Raw genomic sequence first — 21848 nt, 5'->3', positions numbered from 1 at the left:
GAAATTGATAATGCTAATGTATTGTGGTGGCAGCTGCACACTGTAGGAAATCCACAGGCCTATTTCAGCCTTTGTTGCAGTAGAGTCAAGTGAGGGTTGCCACAGGTTATAACTACCAGAACTAATATAGGAGTACAATAGGCAGCCAGAAGACAGTCTAATCCAACAAATGTAAGGATTGTCATAAGCTTTACATTTAGACCTATTAACTTATCATTACATCCTTTGTTGCATCTCTAACATTCTTTAAAAAGCTCATAATTGGTGATCCTCCAGTCCCTCGCTCTTCTAAAGCTGAGGAAGGGGCATAAAGGCTGCCCATCTTCCCTCTTTCTGCTTTGGCATTGACTCCTGCCAAGGAAACATACTTGCTCACTATGGCAATGTGATAGGTCCTGAGTTTGACTAGGGCGGCCACACATTCATTGTAAACACAGATGAGTTGCTGGTTTTTAGAGGTGAGAACATTCTGTCGAAGGGACGGACTGGCGTGTATTTCCTCTATGAATGCCTTGTGGTGCGGTGGCATGTAATCTCTCATCCGATGGAGAAATGCAGCTGAAACAAACCAGCAGAGAGAGTTATCACAACATAGTGCAAAGTCTATGCCAAATACAGCAGGTGAGTCAAGGCTATTGTCCTTAATACAAAGGAGCTGTATTCTTACCTGGTCATGCACATGTTGTAGAAAAACCTGACAAGTAAAATAAACTATTTCTTGGAATGTACATGGCATAAACTCCAAGAACCCGTAATCCGTAAGTTTGTTTTTCCACATAACAGTGCATGACTTTATAGGATACTAGCTGATGCCCCGGCGTTGCACGGGTATTTAATTATAGCAATAACACAGTAAATGGATTGAAATAAAGATACTTTATAGTGGTGAATGAAATTATTTTTTTACAGCTTTATAAAAAGTACAATAATCAAATTATAATGTGAAATATTTGACAAAATGAATACAATACAACTAACACAAAACTTGATTATAAACAACAATTTTAGTTTCACCTCCAGGAGCAAGAACATATAAATTCTTGGGTGAACCCACCCTTGATCAAGCAACATAGAGTTGTCCATGGGAAAAACAGGGGGATCTTAAATCCACTCCACAGTATGTAATAGTCTGTCCCTGTGATTTGTTGATTGTGATAGAGAATGCAAGTCTCACTGGAATTTGCAATCTCTTAAACTGAAAAGGAAGATCTGTTGGAATAAGTGGCATCCAAAAGTTTCAGTATTGATTTAAACAACTCAATATGTGGAAACTCAGGTTGAAAAGAAACTCCATGCAGTTTGTTCCCGGTTCAGAATGGAACCTGTGTTCCTAGTTCAGGATATGTGAGTACTCATGTAATGTAATAACATTATGAACTGGGGTGCATGAAGGAAACAGTTACAAACACAGTTAGAACATACAAACTCTATATGTATGGTGTCCGTGGTAGAATAGAAACGATGTCCCTAGTGGTTATAGTGTCATAGAAAGTGTTTTATAGTTGGAATTACTGTGAGAATGGCAGCTGTTTACATTTTTTCCATTGACATGAATGGGTGAAATCTGATTTTCTATTTGTAGCTTCGCCCACGTGTGCAGGTGGGCCGCGAGACCCCCCAGAACATATCACCCCAGGTAGTGAGGGATCTGCATACCAAGTTTTGTTCAAATAGGTCAAGCCGGTTTTGAATTACAGTGAGAATGGCAGGTTTTTACATTTTTTCCATTGACATGAATGGGTAAAATCCGATTTTCTGTTTGTAGCTCCGCCCACGTGTGCAGGTGGGCCGCGAGACCCCCAGAACATATCACCCCAGGTAGTGAGGGTTCTGCATACCAAGTTTCGTTCAAATCGGTCAAGCCGTTTTTGAATTACTGTGAGAATGGCAGCTTTTTACATTTTTTCCATTGACATGAATGGGTGAAATGTGAATTTCTATTTGTAGCTCCGCCCATGTGTGCAGGTGGGCCGCGAGACCCCCAGAACATATCACCCCAGGTAGTGAGGGTTCTGCATACCAAGTTTCGTTCAAATCGGTCAAGCCGTTTTTGAATTACTGTGAGAATGGCAGCTTTTTACATTTTTTCCATTGACATGAATGGGTGAAATCTGATTTTCTGTTTGTAGCTCCGCCCACGTGTGCAGGTGGGCCGCGAGACCCCCAGAACATATCATCCCAGGTAGTGAGGGATCAGCATACCAAGTTTCGTTCAAATCGGTCAAGCCGTTTTTGCGTGATCGCGGCACATACACACACACATACATACATACACACATACATACCTCCGATTTTATATATATAGATATATTCAAATGGATTTTTAACTGGGCAGGAAGGCTCCTACCTGGTTTAATCCTGCTGGCTGGCCCCAGAGTACATAATCAGTGGACCCTTACTGGCTAGTGCAACTGAATATGTACTCTAACAGCCACTGGTTAATGCCGGGAAGGTATGGGACAAGTCAGGACAGCGCCGAGACTTCCCTAATTAGTGATGATTTTAGGTCACTAACTGGATAGGTGCCTGAAAAAAAAGTTAGGACAGGAAAAAATCTTTATCTAGGTTGGTACCTGGACAGCAGTTTAAATATCCAGCATCCAAATAACTTCCAGCAGCTAGCCAGACCCCAAAATTCAATACCAGTGTCTGGATTAAGTGTGTCATTGAATACCTAGTGCCAGTGGCAGTTATTGTCTTTAAATTTCTTGACTGCCGTGGGTGGAATATTGGGCACTATAGTTTTTCTACCACCAGTATGTGCACTATTACTTTTTTAGAAAATTATTAAAGACATAACTATTCGATAAATTTGTAACTTAAGCTTATGCTTTTATTATTCTTATGTACTGTTTACATTTTCTATGAAACTGATGTATTTTTTATGCATTGTTTATCTTCTGAATGTTGAGCATTATTTGTTGTGAACCGCCTTGAACCATTTGTGATCTGGCAGTATATAAGAATAAATTATTATTATTACTACTATTTATTATTCAATAGCGGTACCAGACGCACACCCCTGTTGAACTGGTTCTAAGGGATTATTGCCAAATCTGGACAATTGTGCTGCTGGAATTCACAAGACTAAAGAGAAGCTGCCTATCTATTTGGCTGGCTAGGCCTTCAAGAGGAAGGGAAGAGGTTTGTTAGGCCATCTTGCTGTGATTGAGATGAAGAGATTATTCTTTTCATTATATCTTTATTAATTTTCCATTTAAACAGCCCAAAGAAGGTTTTAGTGAGAGTGGTGAATGTCTATCTGATTGTTGCACTGTAAGTTTTGCACTGTAAGTTTCGAGGAGCTCATCCAGAGTGCTACAAATGATTTTCAAACACCCTTAGAAGTATAGTATTGCATAAAGACTGTATTGCTCTACACTCTGCCTCAGTCTGTTAACCCTTCCAATAATAAATCTTGTGGGGTAAAGGGGTTTTCCCCAGTTCTGTGGCTAACTACTTCTGGGTCAAACACAAAGTCTCTCCTTTCAGGGACCCACTTCCTACTACTACACTACTTATCATTTCTATAGTGCTGCGAGACATATGCAGCACTGTACATTAACATGAAAGAGATAATCCCTACTCAGTAGATTTTGCAATCTAATTAAAACGCAGACAGGACAAATAGGGGATTACAGAGTAATTTCTTACATGGTACCTCTACCTGTTGTCTAGCTCCTAAGTGGGGTTTATTTTCCTTGTCTTGAGGGCCAAGTAGCTGGTCCCCTTCTCAATTAAATAGCAAGAAAATGAGTGGTCAAAACCTCTTTCTAGTGCAACAGGCACATCATTCCTGAACCTTCGGGTAGCCAGTCTATTCCCACGAGAATCTGTGTAGAGAGTCTCATTATAATTTTTTGCTCCGCCTCCCATCTCTCTGAGCTGTTCTCCAACTCCCCAGTTGTCTCTCTACACACGAGATGGTAGGAGCCAGTTTCTTCTGCTCATGTTTATTTTTCCTTTCTTTTCTGGTTTTCTAGGTTTTTTTTCTATCTGTTTGTGAGGCTTTTGGTGCTACAGAGGCTCCCAGTTCTAGAACATCTCTGGTTGCAGGAGAGCTCCATAGAACTAACATAAGGGCAAGTACCTATACATGGCAGGAATGAGTGCAACTTACAGCATTCAGTATGCTAATTGGGTAGAAGGTACCTAACTCGATAGGCACTTATGACTTTCAGGTAGGTGTCTACCAGAAAGTGGGCGTGTTAAGGTACATATTAAAGTGAATTCTTAAAACAAACAAAAATATCTGAATATTGGGGAAAAAAGCAGTGCGTGTCATTACATGTTAAAGAGCCTACTTTGTATAGCAGAAGCGAAAGGAGGAGAAGAGAACCCATTTTAAACTTACCACTCTCCTGGCTATGGCTGATCCCTAGCAATTCATCAACGGCATGAAGTATTGTGCTCTGTGCTGCACTGCCTCCAGAGTATGCCTTTGGGTCTTCAGAGACCCCCTCATATATCAGCCCTTCTGGCATTGCCGCATTATCTTTCCATCTGAGGAAGAATATAGGATTGATAAAAATGAGTACCACCGAGTTGTGCTATGTGTGAGACAAATTTAGGTAATGTGCTAACAGGATCCTTCCAATCAGTCAGCACAGTTAGAGCTGGATTCAGTACGCGGCGCTCAAAATTTGGTGCTGAAAAAAATTCAGCATTGAATGGTATTCTTTAAAGGGCGTTCTGGGATCTGTACTCACCTGTGGGTGCAAGGAGTTATACCAATTGAAACCATATGTAAATCCTGGTAAGCAAGTTGGGTGCAGATCCACACTATTCTGTGATACTGAGCGCACCTTAAGAGAGCGCCTCTGATTCATCTATGTCCCTCTCATTGTTACATCCCCCTTTGCAGATCCACAGACCGAAACACATAGGCACTATTATATACATGGGTGCGTAAGTGTATTTTCATGTGGATTTGCTGTTCCTGCACAGAAGTAGCACCTAACCTTAGACATTATAGGCCTGATTCTGGAAATGGCACCTGCCATGGTAGATGTCTGCAAAATGGGTGCCTACTGCATGCCACGTCCAGAATCACGTCTATTTTCTTCTACAGTGGCATCCACTCTTCTGTGCACAGTTCTTTGCTTCCTATATTATACAGTTCTCAGTGGCATACCTAGGGTATGTAACACCTGGGGCTGATCATTTCTAACCCCCCACCCAATATAAAAAAAAATATTTTTAGTAATTTTATTAATTCATTAATTTATTGATTTTTTTATAGCCCATCCTCCCCAGAGATCTCAGACAGATTACAGTTTAACATTCACAGTGTTACAGTATAACATTACATTAGTTGTTCTATGTTGAAATTTTTCCTATACAACTGGGACCAGGCTGTCACAAATGACTGTGGTCTAGCAGAGTGCTAGGTGCCCTGTGGGTTGCTGGGCATCCAACATGCAGTATAGGTTTCTCCTTTGTTAGGCTGTGAATGTGGTTCTCCTATCATCATTGGAGTTGTTTTCTACTCTGATTTTATTGTATATATCACTATGATCTGCTCACCAGGCTAAGAAGTATATCAAAGTTTTAAATAAATATATAAAAGTAAATAAACTTGCTCAAGGTCACAAGAAGTATCATTTGGAGATGTAGGATTCAAATCTTGGCTTTTCTCATTGTGTTAGACTCTAGACTACTCCTTTTGCTTACTACAAAAAGCTGTAACCTGATAAAAATGGCATGCCAAAATGCTGAAAAACAAAATTGTTTTTCCATGATAAAAAAAAAAGTGGCCACTGAGTTTCTGTGCTGTGGAACCTCTGGCTTTCATGATAAACTAAGTTAAGTTATAAACTTAAGAGGATGATAAACTAGATTATGAAGCTAACTAAAGTTTTTTTTCCTAATAAGGAGATTATTGCCCCCAAGATGAAGGTTATTTAATAAACCAGAGCTTAGCTATCTGAACTGACTGTAGAAAAGGAAAGAGGCATAATATCTCTACTGAGATTGCAAAAATCTGAGCAAAAGGAAAGAAAGTCGCTTATTGAAAAGTTTGCTAAAATGCAAATCACCTAAGCAGCAGCAAAACCTGTAACAGGAGCCAGAAAGTTGACCAATCTGACCTGTGGATATATACCAAAATTTGCAATCAAAGCTAATGCAATGACACAAATTATTCATGTGAAAAATATTGTGATACACCCATTCATCACAAGATATAATTCAAAAAAATGGGTGCAGGCCTGGATCCACCTCTCCTGGCAGTGTACTTGAAAAATGGAAAGCATTGCTGCAGCTGGTATTTAATAACTTTAGATGATGATCCATAAAGAAATGTATCAAATGCTATAGCCTCAAAAAATTATTTAAGCTGCCATAGAAATATCACATCTACAACATATAGCAGTGCACACAATTCAAGATCAATTTAAATAATTTTTTTTTTTTTGCAGATTTATCAGATATGCCTCCACCAGCCAATTATTATTTGAAACGGCTGCATGAACAAATATTTGGCGTATATATCATCATCTAATCTGCTTTATTTATATTTTTAAGAGTGCTTAGTGCTCATAATCTCACTTAAAAAATCTTCACAAAACTTTCACATCCATAAGAATGTCCCGGGAAGGGACTGGTCAACATGTTTCGCTGTCAAGCTTTGTCAAGAACAACCCGGCACAGATAAGCAAAATAAAAAACGAAAGCAAAAGCCATCAGCCTAGCGACTACAAAGCTAAGTTATTTAATATTTCTATGGACATTCTTATGGATCTGAAAGTTTTGTGAAGATTTTTTAAGTGAGATTATGAGCACTAAGCACTCTTTAACAATATAAATGAAGCAGATTAGATGATGATATATACGCCAAAAATTTGTTTATGCGGCCGTTTCAAATAATAATTGGCTAGTGGAGGCATATCTGATAAATCTCCAGAAAGAACTGTAGCATACTCCAAAGATCACTTTGGAGGCCCAGATGCAGCCACTTCTGAGATGGATGGCCAGTGTAAAGATTCCTGGTATACTGTATTTCAGCACAGTTTTAGGGAAGAGTCACTATTTTGTTAATGATACAAACTGCGGATCACTTAGTTAAAGAATCATGATCAGACAGATAGTTTACTAGTAAACAGGGATGCACCTTTACTATTTAACCACCTGGTTACACCCATATGTAGTATTATTTAATCAGAATTGGTGATGCTGAGGTGATAGTTCTCCTGTTTTGTGTTGGTTGTATTCACTCTGAGTCAAAAAATGGATAAAACGTCTTGATTCTTTATAAGAAGAAAACTGTCCCTTGTCTAATGTACTTCTCATCCAGATGTTAATTAGGACTATAAATGTTTACTGAAGCTAAGGCAAAAAAGACTAGGACACTGAATAATTGAGACCAATATTCTTTACAACATATTCTTTTTTTATCAGCTGGAGGATACACAGAGTTTTAAATAGATTGAGCACTAAATATGAGGCTTACATTTTGGTCTTGCTTAGACCCAAGGGACTAAGCAATAAGCAGGAACAGCTGTGTCAGAGACTTGAGAGAAAAACAGCTGAAACATCCTTTCTCAGCTATTTTTAGCATTTCTAAAAATACATCTCAGCATACCAAATGGAATGAGAAGTTGCAAACATTTTTTTTTATTGTAATAGTATGTTTTTGATGTTTCAACCTATCCACAAAATAAGCTAATTTTAAGAAGCAAAGGTGTAGCTGCACTATCAAAACCCTCCTCCTGCTTATGAGAAGGGCTTAACTGACTGGAGTAATGGCTCAGAGCAGACAGTATGAGTTTGCTTCCTGGGTCAATGTGCCTGATTCCTGTGCCAGCCAGGATAAGGGTGGTGCGGAGGAGGCATTCATAATCCCTGATGGGTGGAGGAAAGATAATTCTAATCATCATGCAATGGTGACACCTAAAGGCAAACAAAAGTTCTTGGCTAGTAGGTCACATGTGAGGAGTGGCCAATAGGAATCTTAGGCCACTCCTAGTACATGCCTGTTGAGCCACCGCGTGAGCGGACTGCTGGGCGTGATGGACCTCAGGTCTGACCCAGCAGAGGCATTTCTTATGTTCTTATGTTCTTATGCCAGAATACACTGGGAAGGAGGCCTAAGACTCCGGTTGGCCCAGGTGCCTAAATACCCTCATATAGGAAGGCCCTTAGGCACCTGGGCCAAACAGAGCCTTAGGCTCCTCTCCAGTGCATCCCAGGATGCACTGGGAAGGGGAAGGCCTGCCATTCTGAAGAGGTAGGTCTGCCAGCCGGAGGGAGTAGGCATCCCTCCGGCCGTCCTTCCTGTTAAAGGTCTGAGGGGTCAGGGTAGGCTTTGGGGGTGGGAGTTCAGTGGTGGTGGCAGGAGGGAGTGGGCATCCTCCTGCCGGCCGACTTGTGGTGGGATTTGGGGGTTCCCTGCCGCTGCTGCTCAGCTGATCACGACAGATAGATTTCCTTGCTGCGATAAGTTTAGCAGCTGCATCTAATTGAAATGTAAGCCAGCATCCCTATGCATCTCCCTCAACTGCGGCAGAAGCCTGCAGTGTAGGTGACCTGCCTTGGGTTGTTGTTTGTAGAAAACGTGTCCCACGATTTGCTGGTTAGACAGCAGTAGGATGTCTACCGCCACCTACAATCAGACACCATTTATAGAATATGGCCTTTAGTCTTCATTTGTTATTTCCCATTTCTGTGTCATCAATAACAGAAAAAGATGATTGTGGAATGATACATACCCAGATAGGAAGATACGGATGACTGTATAGAATATTGCTGAATCAACGTAATCTGCAAGAGAAAGTCAGAACCTGAGAGTCACTACTGGCATTGACATTTGTAAACTTTGTTAAAATGATAGAAACAAGTTCACCTATTCTTAGATTTTAATAAGATTCCTTGGTATAAAGTGTCACCAGCCACTCATTATTCCATGGTATGTAACCCAAGATCAAGTACAATAAAAACAAAACATTTTAACAGGGTACTATTTAAATAGGTTTTCCACATTATTAGACAGGTTTCTGAAGACTTATTTTGGGGAATGGGGATTCTTTTAACTCTGTCCATGTGGCTAAAAAACATCTCAGTTCCACCATTACCTATCTACTATCTGCTGATGGCATCCTCTTATGAAGAGCGGTCATAAGCTCAAAATGATGCTTCTTTCCTGTTTAGCAGGAGAGAGTTCAATGGTAAACAGTTATGTGGCATTCTCCCCTTTATGAATTCATCTGTACATGTTGTAAAGAATTGCCCCATGGACAGCTGCTTCAGAACAGCAAAATCTCATTATGGTTTCTGAATTAACCATCATCCATCTAGCGCTGTACAGCTGCATGGCATGTATTCCACTCATGGTTTCCATGCTCCTGCCCCTGTATAGCCTGACTTTTCTGGACCTGCAGGGTACAGTGGAATGGGAGTTAAGATATCAGTTGTGACCCAACATCATATGTTGACATGCAGTCTATGGCTCGGTTCAGACATCAGTCACTCAGTCCCTTCTCCTTTTCAATACTTAATGCAACGATACAGCTAGGCTGATTGTAAGAGATATTTGTAATCTGAGATTGTTTACTGTGCTTATCACAATAAGAACATGCTTGAGCACTCCACTTATGGCAGTCCACTGGCTAGCTTTGTTGCAGCATTGTTTAAATACCTAAACTAAACTAAATCTTGGACTTGTATACCGAGTCATCCCTGAGAAACAAGGCTCGACTCGGTTAACAATAGTTGTAGTTAATAGAAATAATTGACATTGGAAACTTATCTGCCAGAAAACGCTAAACAGAATTTTAAAAAATAGATAGGTTGTTCCAAATTGTTGTTAGTAAATAGGGGAAGGAATGAACAATTTTACTGATAGATCTGGCACCTTTTACAGTGGGGAAAGAAAGTTTAAATACATGGATAGTTCTGCACTTGAAGATCTCAAAGAATTTAAAGCTAGAGGGACCAACAAATCAAAGATACCATGTAAGATTTTAAAAACTGTGAATTCTCAATCGAAAAGGAAGCCAATGTAAACTCCTTAACAGAGGTGACATGTGGTCACAAGGGAATGGGGATAGATTATTACAGTCATATTTAACTTTTCTTCCCTACACAAAACTAGTTTGGGAAGGATTTTCGGTGCTTGGTTCCAACATCACACAGAATCAAAGTTACAAACTTAGATCTGTGTCAAAGATGACCCCCTTTATAAATATTTGATTCAGCTATGCCACCTCTGTTATGAAAAGGAGAGAAAACCCTCCCAGAGTCTCTCTACCCACTCCAGCTTCTCACTCCAGTCCCTTCCCTATACACTTGCCAAACAATATAGATAAAACCTAAACAAAATGTTTTAGGTGATGTAGAAAAAAAATGGATATATCATGTGCAGTAAGTAAATGTATGTCTATATCCAAAACCTAGTGGTTGAGAGGGAATTAAAAGTAAAGAATATTGAATAGGTCCACATTAAACATAAAATATGCAAACATCCAAAGGAGACATAGGGGGTTAATTCTCAAAAGTTCACCTACAGATAGGCACCTAAAGTGTGTAGGCCTTTAAAACCCTGGCCTACATTACCAGCGCCTAAATTCATCATTAGGTGCCAGGTGCTGTGATTCTCTAAGTGGTGCCTGAATGTGATTGGCAAGCAGCAGATGAGGAAAAAGAAGAAGTTCTTCGCCTCAAATAACAAACAGTACAGGGAAAGAGGCAAGGGAGGCATCCTGTCAGCCCAAAAGAACTATCTTTATTCAAGCTAATGGTCCCAGCAAAGATCCAAGTTTTGGCGTTTCAAACAACGCTTTCCTCAGGGGACACTGGCACAGTGTACTCTATGGCGTACTTACAAAGCAATGTGAATCAGATTTCCAAAGAAATCTGATTCACATTGCTTTGTAAGTGCGCCATAGAGTACGCTGTGCCAGTATCCCCTGAGGAAGGCGTTGTTTGAAACGCCGAAACTTGGATCCTTGCTGGGTCCATTAGCTTGGATAAAGATAGTTCTTTTGAGCTGACAGGACGCCTCCCTTGCCTCTTTCTCTGTACTGATAAGCAGCAGATGACATTTTTCTAGGCGCCTGCCGTTTCAGGCACCACTTATAGAATCAGTCTCTAATTGACTCATTCATTAAGTTGCAGTCATAAACTGGGTGCACGTCCAAATGTATGCACACAACTCAAAACACCATATATAGAATTTACTTTTTGTGCCAAAAGATTATGAAAATGTGCAGCTCTTGAAACCAGTGATAGTTGTAACCCCTTCAAGAGGCAATGGGAGTGTATGGTGCAGTGGTGGAAGTGTGTGGTGCAGTGGTTAGAGCTACAGCCTTAGCACCCTGAGGTTGTGGGTTTGAATCTCACACTGCTCCTTGTGACTCTGGGCAAGTCACTTAATCCCCATTGCCCCAGGTACATTAGATAGAGAGGGAGCCCGCTGGGACAGTTAGGGGAAAATGCTTGAGTTCCTGAATAATTTGGAATCCGCATAGAATTGTAGGATATGCGGAATATAAAATATAAAAAAAAGAAAAAAATATATTGTGAATGAGCATATACCATGCATCTGTTTCAGAGCCTCTGTCATCTTCTCAATTGACTTTGCCAGATCTTCTAGTGCATGGAGCAGCAATGTGGAATTATGCTGAAGTAAGGCATCGACTGTCTGGACGATAGCCTGCAAGCCATTAAAAAGCAGAAGAGTTTGAAGGTTAGGCTTGCAGTTGTTTCACCAGCGTGGAGCCCTGATTTTGCATAGGTTGTCTAGATAGAAGAAGAGATGTGTATCTCTGGATGTTCAGAATCAGCAGAGTATTTTGAAAGAGTTCTCTGGGTGTGAAACCTTTTCTAAGGGTATGGCAAATACATAGATAAAGGCCAGCACAGGGGCAGTGCAACATCTTTATGACTGGACGGTCCATATGAACCAATTTTCTGCCCTACTTTTTAAGCTCTCTATTTGCTAATGCTATGTTGGGTGAAATATTTGTGGTCCCTGTTACCCACCCCATTGTACTGACTATATGCCAGCATATACAGGTGAGCATCAGTTTTGGAAAGATCTTAAAACTTATCTATTAAAAAAAATATGAAATCCAGAATTGATGTTAATCTTTATTCTATATTTCCATCTAACTTCCTATTTGATGCTTTTACTATTTGTACTGTCAACTGAATTGCGAAATTTCTATTTTTAATAGTTTTATGATGCAGAAAACTTTTTTGCTTAATGTTTTATTATTCTGAATTATGTAATTTCTATTCTTAATCAATGCCTTATGACATTGTATTTCCAATGCCCAGTGCATTATTATTGTGAACCACCATGAACTGATGGTTTGGCGGTATATAAAAATAAACTATTATTATTAAAATGACATTCAGAAAAGGAGCAACAGCATTCAGAGCTTAGTAAGTGTAAATGCCGCCGCACGTGTGAGAAGCAGATTTGCAAACCTACTTAGCTAAGTGCATCTGTTCACACATACAAATGCCCAAGTTTAAAAAACTCCGTCAAAAGGGAGTCAATTAAAGATCCGAGGTACAAACTGATTTTGTGTTTTTTAAACACCAAAGAGGTAAGCCCAATTGCCCCCTTAATCATTTTTATGAGGCTAAATAAGTAGTAAGCTGGCACTTATGCATCCCTTGGAGCTGCTATAAATGCCAGTATCTCGATGTTTTAAAATATACGTGTATATTTTTCAGAGTCGCTCAGATCACGCCTACAACAAGCAGCTTTTCAAAACAGTGTGTGCTGCAGAATTACATGTGTAAGTAGCAGCTTTTCTAAAATTAATACTTACATATGCAAGGCATCTACACATGTAAACAAAGCTATTTTTATGATTGTGGCCTGATAGTGTCCAATCTTTCAACGGTATAGCCTTTATTAGTCATATCTGCAGAAACAATTGTATTGGTGTAAAAGTCACTTGCATCAAAAATGTTTCTCTTCTTTCATTGAAATAGGGGAGAACATGGAAAGAAAATATACATTAAAGCTGTCAGCAAAAGGCTGAATTATTTCAACAGCACTGTTAAATTTTTGACACACATTTTTAGTCTGTTTGGAAGTTTCAAGTGCAAGGCCTTGAAGAAAGGGCTCTGACTTCCAATATGCTTCTGCATAACTGGGCTAATCTTTGTACCTCCACTTTTACTGATCTGTGCTTTTTATGGCCTGGTGCATACCATACTATCAGTGTTCTCTAACTATAAAACGCATAACATAATACAATCTCTCTTTAATGATGTCAAGTGACAAAATCCTTTGGTGGTGAATGCACATGTAGCGACATACAGTAAAACCTTGGTCTGCGAGCATAATTTGTTCCAGAAGCATGCTTGTAATCTAAAGCACTCATATCAAAGCAAATTTCTCCATAGGAAATAATGGAAACTCAGATGGCCACAACCCAAAAACCCCAAATACAAAATACTGTACTTGTATTGCAAGACCTCACTCGTATAGAAGTCACAACACTCCCGCAGCGTCAGAGAGAGACGAACCATCAGCTCAGTTGTGATGATGTGACACGTGTGTACTGTATGTACTCGTATTGCAAGACTTTGCTCGTTTAGAACAGTCTATACACTCTTGCAGTGTCAGAGGGAGAAGAACCATCGGCTCAGTTGTGATGTGTGTATACTATATATACTTGTATTGTAAGACATTGCTTGTATATCAAGTTAAAATTTAATAAAATGTTTTGCTTGTCTTGCAAAACACTTGCAAACCAAGTTACTTGCAATCCAAGGTTTTACTGTATATTGTAATTCAATATACTCTCTATTAACCGGCACCCATGGGGATTGATAAATGCAGGGTAAATGTATTTTCTAGCACTTGAGAGATACTATTAAAAATAGGCATAATGACCATATATACAGTACTCAAATATATACCAAGATTTTGGGCCCAAAAAATGGGCCATAAATGGGGGGGGGGTCTCTGTTTATATTTGAGCCTCCCCTGAAGACCACTGTCATTGCTGTCCTCTCACTCCAAACTCTCCCCCCCCCCCCCGAGGCCACTGGTGCTTCTACCCTCCACTTCAACTTCCCCTCCCCCCCACCCCACACACACATGCAAGGTCACTGGCACTGCTATCCTCCACTGCAAAATCCCCCACCCCTGAGGCCACCGGCACTGCTACCCTCCAAACCAAATATCCCTCCCCAAGGCCACTGGTGCTACTATCCTCCACTGCAACACCCGAGGCCACTGGCTCCTGCCCTCTCCAAGTCTATCCAAGTCTCAGAGAGGGCGGAAGCCAGAAGGCCTTGAGCATGCGCAGATACTCAAGGTCCCGCAGAGGCCCAGCATAGAACATCAAAATAGAACATCAGCTCTTTCAGCGCTGGCATGCATATGGTAAGCACAGTGCCTGTCAGCAGGGGGAGGGGATGAATAGCAGCACCAGTGCAAAGGGAGGAGAGCAGCACCGGTGGCCTCGGGGGGGGATGTTTGCAATGGAGGATAGCAACGCCAGTGGCCTCAGGGAGGGGGGATTTGGATTGGAGGGGAGGGGAGCAGCATCTGTGGTCTTGGGGGGGTTACAGTGGAGGATAGCAGCACCGGTGGCCTCGGGGAAGGGGGATTTGGATTGGAGGGTAGCACCGGTGGTTTTGGGGGTTGGGTTTGGAGTGGAGGGCAGCAATGAAGGTGATCTTGGGGGGATTTTTTTTGCTGGTTGCTTGAGAGTGCCAGTTAACCAGGATTCTACTGTACCTTGTATTTTTATTTGAACATTTTCACTGCACCAATTCTGTGTTTGACTTATCCTCATTATACACTACCTTGGTTGAATTCCTTCAATCCTAATAAATAACTAAATAAATGTGGGGGTTAGAAGGAGAGTATGATCCAGAGATGCAAAACTCTGTTGAAAATATATTATTGTACTCCATGCCTTTGGCTTATAGGTGTCGGGGTCTATATAAGTGTTTGCAAGGAACTGGTTTATAAATGTCTGTTAGTTTTTTTGTTAGTTTGATTGTGTTGGTCTATCCTATTTTAAAATGGAGATCTTTTCTATTTTAGATTATTTTTATAAACCACTGTAACCTATTTAATTTTAAAAGCACAGCAATTTTCTTGAATAAACATAAGCATAAACAATGTCTTACATTTTCCCTTCAAATAATCGTTATGTAAATGTTTATGGGGAATACAAGTAAAAAGAATAGCAAACTGTCTGTAACCAAAAAAACATCAATAGCAAGCTAAAAACAGTTTTCTAATAGATTGGATGCTAAATAATGAAGGCATCTATCAGTTCCAAAGGCCCGTTTCTTAAAAATGTCATTGGTCTAATAAAATAATTATATCTACTTAACTACTTATCAGGTGATGGCTTTAGTGGTCTGCCAATCATCCCTTTTATACTTCTTTCTGAAACGTGTACAGTCAGTAGTGATGAATACAACAGGAGCAGTTGTTTCATGTGACTGAATGTGATCTGTGCTGGAAGACAGTGCAGTTCAAGAACTGGCTGTATTGACATAAAAAGAATCATCAGCATTGACTCACTCCAGGCATGTGCAAGACTCTTAGAATCTCAACTGTGTTCTGAGTCGTCGTTACAGGAGGTCAACTGGCAGATTGAATGGGTGTTATGGTCCATATATCTCATTGTTCTCTATCCTATAAGATACCTTAATTCCAGGTACAGCTGCTAATTCAACAAGAAAGGTAACCAAAATGAAGCCTCTCAGGCTCTCTCCACCAGGCAAAGAAACAATGGGGTCCAAGTTCCTTGCAAAGAGACATTAACAGCAGCATATTAGAGTGAGTCATTTCAAACTGCAGTCTGATTTTCAAACCCTTTATTACAGTGCCTCGCAAACTGTGTCAAGCTGCGGCACGCTAAACATAGTGGCCGTGGCTCGAGGCAACCAGAAGTGCACAGATGTCGTTGCAATTGCATCACGTGCATGCGTGACATCATCACGCCAATGTCTGCGCATGTGCAAAGGCCCTCCAGATGGACCTTGAGCCGTCAGTGGGGGGGGTGCTAGAAGGAAAGACACACGGAGAGAAGGAGAGGCGCTGGTGATGGCCGTTTGCCTATAGAATGTGCCTTTCGCCACGAGAGGCACATCCTGTAGGCAGTCTCACGGCACACCTGAAATCTTGGGCGGCACACAGTTTGCGATACACTGCTTTATTATATCCCAGGCTCTTTTCCCCTTCTTATAAAACTTGAATACTGAGAGTTTCACATCTTCCAATTCACCAAACAACAAAAGTAATTCTGGATGACATGCAACAACTAATAAACAGTCTTGGTGGGATTGGTTCTAGGACAGCCAGAGTTAGGAGTGGGGTAGCCAGCAAATGCCACAGGTGGGAAGGAGCTTCCCTATAGTAGGATGCAGCCAGCAGTTCTGGGATGAAACAACAGCAATTTAAACCATAGTTCCTCCCACCCTACAATACCTATAAAAGCTTTAATTTGCACTGCAATTCATTAGACACCACATCCCTTTTTTATTACTAAAATACAGAAGTGCATCACATGTTAGTTTTGAATGCAGGGCTCGGCTAAGAGGCTTAAGTAAAATTTCAAGGGGTAGTTTTTCTATAGCTGTAAATATGCTCAAGCACGAGAGCTATCCAGCTGGGGAAAAATGTGGTTAGCTTACTCAATTTCCAGAGGTCTATGTGCAATTTCCAGGCAGCAATGACAGATGTGTTGGGAAGGAAAAGAAGAAATAGAAATTAGTTTTCAGTGTAAATTTGATATTTAATAAATAATAAGGGGAAAATTCTACATCTGAGCACTTCCATTTATGTGCCCCAATACAGTGCAATAGGAGTCTTGTATTATGGATTCTTAGAGCCCAGGTATTATAAAATACTGGCCTAATCTGATAATGGCTCATTTAGCATGTACCTGCCCACAGTTAGACCAGAACAACAAGAAGAGGCAAGGAGGATGTCTTTAAACCAAAAATAAAGTCTTTGTTCGATGCAAAAAGGTCCCAACAAGGATCCCAGTTTGGTCGTTTAGAAGACGCAGAGTCAAAAAAAGGTTTGACAACGGGAAAACCCATTTGCAGGCAGTCTGCCCTGTTCTGAACACTACGAAAGCGAAAGTAGCGTTCAGAACAGGACAGATTGCCTGCAAACGGGTTTTCCCGTTGTCAAACCTTTTCTTGACTCTGCGTCTTCTAAATGCCGAAACTGGGATCCTTGTTGGGACCTTTTTTGCTTCAAATAAAGACTTTATTTATGGTTGAAAAGACATCCCCCCTTGCCTTTTCTTGTTCTGTTTGAATCTCAAGATGAGGAGCGCTTCTGCCTGTCGGCACAGTTAGACCAGCCATAGACCCGGCACAATTCTGTGTGCACAAATGCAGCAGGGAGATGCATAATGTACAATGTTCTGGAAGTTACATACGAATAGTAAGTTACATGCAAATACTATAGTGCAAAATGCGGCAGTTAGGTTGATTTTTAAGTTGAACAAATACGATCACGTAACACCCTCCTATTGAGTGCTGCATTGGCTGCCGGTGGAGGCGCTAGTGAAGTTTAAATTTGGTTGTTACTGTTTTAAGCTTTTGTTTGGTATAGCGCCCAAATATATAATTGAGTTTTTTTCTTTTGCAACCAATAGACATAAGAGAAACTCACATCTGAATTTTGCTTTTCCGCCTGTTAGAGGATGTTATTGGCTTTTAACTTTTTAGTTCTATTCAACTTTTTATTGTATTTTTTTAAAACTATTGTAAACCGCATAGAACTTTATGGCCTTGCGGTATATAAACTGATTATTATTATTATTAACTGGGAGCCCTGCTCATAATTGTACTGTATTTACAAACTATGTAAATTAGGCATGTCATTTTTGACGGTATGTGTGCACTTACATGTGTAAGTGCTAATATTCTTTCCATTTATGTGTACAAGTGTCATGTAAAAGTGGGCACCTAGATTACACATTTGCTCTTTAAGGGCTCCTTTTACAAAGCTGTGGTAGAGGTTTCATCTGTGGGCTGGTGAGGAAAATGCTCCGATGTTCATAGGAATTCTATGAGCATCGAGCAATTATCTCGCCGGCCCATGGTAAAAGCCTCTACCGCAGCTTGGTAAAAGCCAGCATAAATGACATTTGATGTAGCATATCCACAAACCTAGTGATAATGTTTAGAATTGTGCTGCCAGTTGCCTTAGTGCTCCTGTGGGTGGGGCCTTAGGCGCCTGGCCAATCAGACTCTAAGGCCCGCCATTCAGAGGATGGCGGGCCTGCCGGGTGGACGGGCTTGGGACCTGTCCGTCCGGCCAACTGATTGTAAGTAAGGGGGTGTCGGGGTTGGGAGGCTGGTCAGGAGGTCACGGGGTGAGAGGAGGCGATCGGGGTTTTTGGGGTGGTCGTGGGGGGGGTGCGTCGTGGGCAGGAGTTGTTGGGCTCCTTCCTGCCCGTATTGGTTCGGGGGAGTGGGGTAACATTGTGGGCAGGAGGAGTTGGGATCCCTCCTGCCCTTATTGGTTCGGGGGGGTTGCATCTTGGCAGGAGAGATTGGGTAAATCAATTATAAATGAAGAAAACACAAATTTGTCCAAAACCAAAACATTCATACAAAACAGAGAACAAAATTAAATCAAGTTATATTTAAATTACCAGACCTCAAATCACCCAAAGCACTACTCAATTGAATTTTTGTGCCCTTACTGGGGTGGTAAATTTATCATCGGTCTTTGGTAAAGTGACTTGTGCTGTGCAAAATTATTTAAATATCAATTGTCGATAAATATTAATATAAAAGTGCTTTAAGTGCATAAGGTGCTTGGAAAAGGAAAGCACTTAACTTTTGTGCCTGAAGGCTGCCCAGCCATTTCACATTTGTTTCGTCAGGGGCTATGCTTCCTTGTATTATTGCACCTAAACTGTTTTGGAGAATATTGTCAGCAAAGTTGTAATCCGTACCCGCACAGCAACGTTGCTGACAATATTCTCCAAAACAGTTTAGGTGCAATAATACAAGGAAGCATAGCCCCTGCCGAAACAAATGTGAAACGGTTGGGCAGCCTTCAGGCACAAAAGTTAAGTGCTCTCCTTTTCCAAGCACCTTATGCACTTAAAGCACTTTCATATTAATATTTATTGACAATTGATATTTAAATAATTTTGCACAGCACAAGTCACTTTACCAAAGACCGATGATGAATTTACCACCTCAGTAAGGGCACGAAAATTCAACTGAGTAGTGCTTTGGGTAATTTGAGGTCTGGTAATTTAAATATAACTTGATTTGATTTTGTTCTCTGTTTTGTAGGAGAGATTGGGCAACTATCCTGCTGTGATCTTGATCACCCCTCTCCCTGAACTGCAGCAGGAAAGATTGGGCCCATGTGCCTAAGACCCCACCCACAAGAGGGGCCTAAGGCTACTGGGCGGATTCCAGTTGGCCCAGGCACCTCAGGCCCCACCTGTGGGCAGAGTTTGAGCCGCCTGGGCCAATCAGGCCCTAAGGCCCACCATTTGAGAGATGGCAGGCCTGCCGGACAGATGGGCTTGGGACCCGTCCGTCCGTCCAACTATTTTTACAGGTACGGGGAGGGGGATTGGGGGCGGGGGAGTCAAGGGGTCGACAGGGAGTCTCACAGGTCGGCGGGTGGGGTCGATCGGAGATTCAGGGGGGCCATCGTGGGAGGGGAGTACGTCGAGGGCAGGAGGGCCTGGGATCCCTCCTGGCCGTATCTTAGTGGAGTGGGGGGTAAGGGGTTGCCTGGGCAGGAGGGGTTGGGCTCCTTCCTGGACCCTCCTTCATCTAAAAGCCCTTGTTTTGGGCGTTTGGGACTTAGGCGATTATATAATGTAAGTTTAGATATAGCGGTGGTCTGGATGTTTAAACAGCTGAACGTAGAGGCAGGCCATTATTAAAAATAACCTCCTTTTGGACGTTTTTTTTATAATGGACATTTTCCCTGCTTCTACTTTCAATGTTTAGGGCCTTAGGCCAAAAGGGGACTTAGACGTTTTTTTGTTTTTTTATTATGCCCCTCTATATGTTTAGATGATTACCCATATTTGTCTAAAAGTTTGTTTATTATTTAAGAAGTTTATATTTTGTATTATCTCAATATTTTAAGTGGAGCACAAATAATTAATTTCCTTTCCTTGAGTTTCAAGGAGCCTGAGATCGACCTGAAGGTATTAAAGCTCAAATGAATAAACTGAATACAGTGATCTGCAGAATTAAATTGTAAGAGCGAGTAAGTGGATTCAGTTTCTGCATAGGCATTCTTTGGTTTTGCTTGGCTTACATACCCATTTGGGTTTCTTTTTTCCCAGTTAGCTAGCACTAAATCTGCATGAATGAGAATAGGTGGCAGCCCAAGTGTCTTAGAGATCTCATAATAAGGAACTGCAAGGTTATGTGGCAGAACCTGAAAAAAAAAACACATAAAATGTATGTGTCTACTATTTTCATTTTTCATTTAAATTTCAATTATTACTCTTTCTCTCCTCTAAAACAGTGTTTCTCAACTCAGTCCTGGTGTACCCCCTTGCCGAGCAGGTTTCTGGATATCCACAATGAATATGCATGAAAAAAATTTGCATATAATGAAGGCAGTGAATGCAAATCAAGTTTATGTAAATTCATTATGGATATCCTGAAAACCTGACCTAGAGTGGCTTACCATATGAAACCAGGCAATAAAATAAGCTACAGAATACAAATCACAAATGGTATATAACACAGTGGTTCTTAAACCTGACCTGATTCATTTGGGTAATATGAATGAGGCAGATTTGCATATAATAGAAGTGACAGGCATGCAAATCTGCCACATGCATATTCATTAGGGATATCTTGAAAATCTGACTTGCTCTGGACAGGTTTAAGAACCACTGATATAACACACTATGAATAAAATGTTTCACAACAATATCAATCCATCCTAATTTTGCCAAAATTTCTTAACTCCAACATTATATATAATATCAAGCATTCAATATATCCGCTGGACAGTTATTAAAAATGTTCAACTTGTATCCCCGAAGACACATCAAGCTTTGACTCAGTAAAAGTTTTTTTGAGTCCCGAGTGGTGTTGCTGAGGACTTTGGGGATATAAGTTATTAAAACAATTAATAACTGTCCAGCAGATATATTGAATGTTTCACAACAGTATCAGTCACACTTTTCCACAATCAGTTCCACTCTCCCTCAGAAAGGCACAATAAGGTAGCATGGCTCATCCACTGGAAACTAAGGAGCCCTTTTATTAATCTGCAGTAAGCACAAGTACATACTTACTGCAGCAAAAAAAATGGCTTACTACGGGGCACAGTGACGCATCCTGAGATAATTTTCAGATGTGCACATGCACCCACGTGGGCCTGGGAATGAGTCTTGGGGGCAGAGAGTGGGTGTGTTCTATGCTGATCAGTGTAGCTACATTGCTGAATGCTAACCGGTTAGTGCATGCTTAGCTCATGATCCTTTACCACCTACATAATAGGTGGAAATAGGGGCTTATTCCCTAATAGCCACATGCTAATGGAAAAATTAGTGCATGGTCATTACTAGGAAAAATAGAAAATTTGATCATTTTATCCCAGTAAAAAAATGGCCTTAATGTGCTGGAATGACCTATGTAAGGATGCACTAAAGTCACTTTGTACAGTAGTTTGGTAAAAGAGACCCTATGTAAATACCATGTCATTGCTGTACCAAAAATACATTGGGATCATAGCCCTAAAAAATTGTGGAGATTGAGGAGGCTGTGATTATCTAGGACAGGGGTGTACAACCTTTTGGCTTCCCTGGGCCGCATTGGCCGAATAAAATGTTTCTGGGGCCGTGCAAACGCTGCAGCAAGACAGAGGAGGGAGCTAGAAAGACGGTAAACACCCG

General features: G+C 40.9%; 1 protein-coding gene across 1 annotated transcript in view; it reads right to left on the bottom strand.

Moving 5' to 3' along the window:
* Positions 1–205: 205 nt before the first annotated feature.
* Positions 206–21848, bottom strand: part of LOC117362937 (indoleamine 2,3-dioxygenase 2-like) — a 46248-nt gene continuing 24605 nt past the window's right edge. The window contains exons 4-10 of the mRNA XM_033950027.1: positions 20256–20374; positions 16624–16638; positions 15634–15733; positions 11533–11650; positions 8709–8760; positions 4355–4503; positions 206–558 (exon numbers count right to left, since the gene is read on the bottom strand). Coding sequence (XP_033805918.1) covers positions 206–558; positions 4355–4503; positions 8709–8760; positions 11533–11650; positions 15634–15733; positions 16624–16638; positions 20256–20374 — 906 coding nt within the window. The remainder of the gene's footprint in view (positions 559–4354; positions 4504–8708; positions 8761–11532; positions 11651–15633; positions 15734–16623; positions 16639–20255; positions 20375–21848) is intronic.

This window comes from Geotrypetes seraphini, chromosome 6, assembly GCF_902459505.1.
Source record: "Geotrypetes seraphini chromosome 6, aGeoSer1.1, whole genome shotgun sequence".
In the NCBI taxonomy this organism is placed as follows: Eukaryota; Metazoa; Chordata; class Amphibia; order Gymnophiona; family Dermophiidae; genus Geotrypetes; species Geotrypetes seraphini.
Note: the sequence above shows the minus strand (reverse complement) of the source record. Positions and strands in the feature narration are given on the sequence as shown.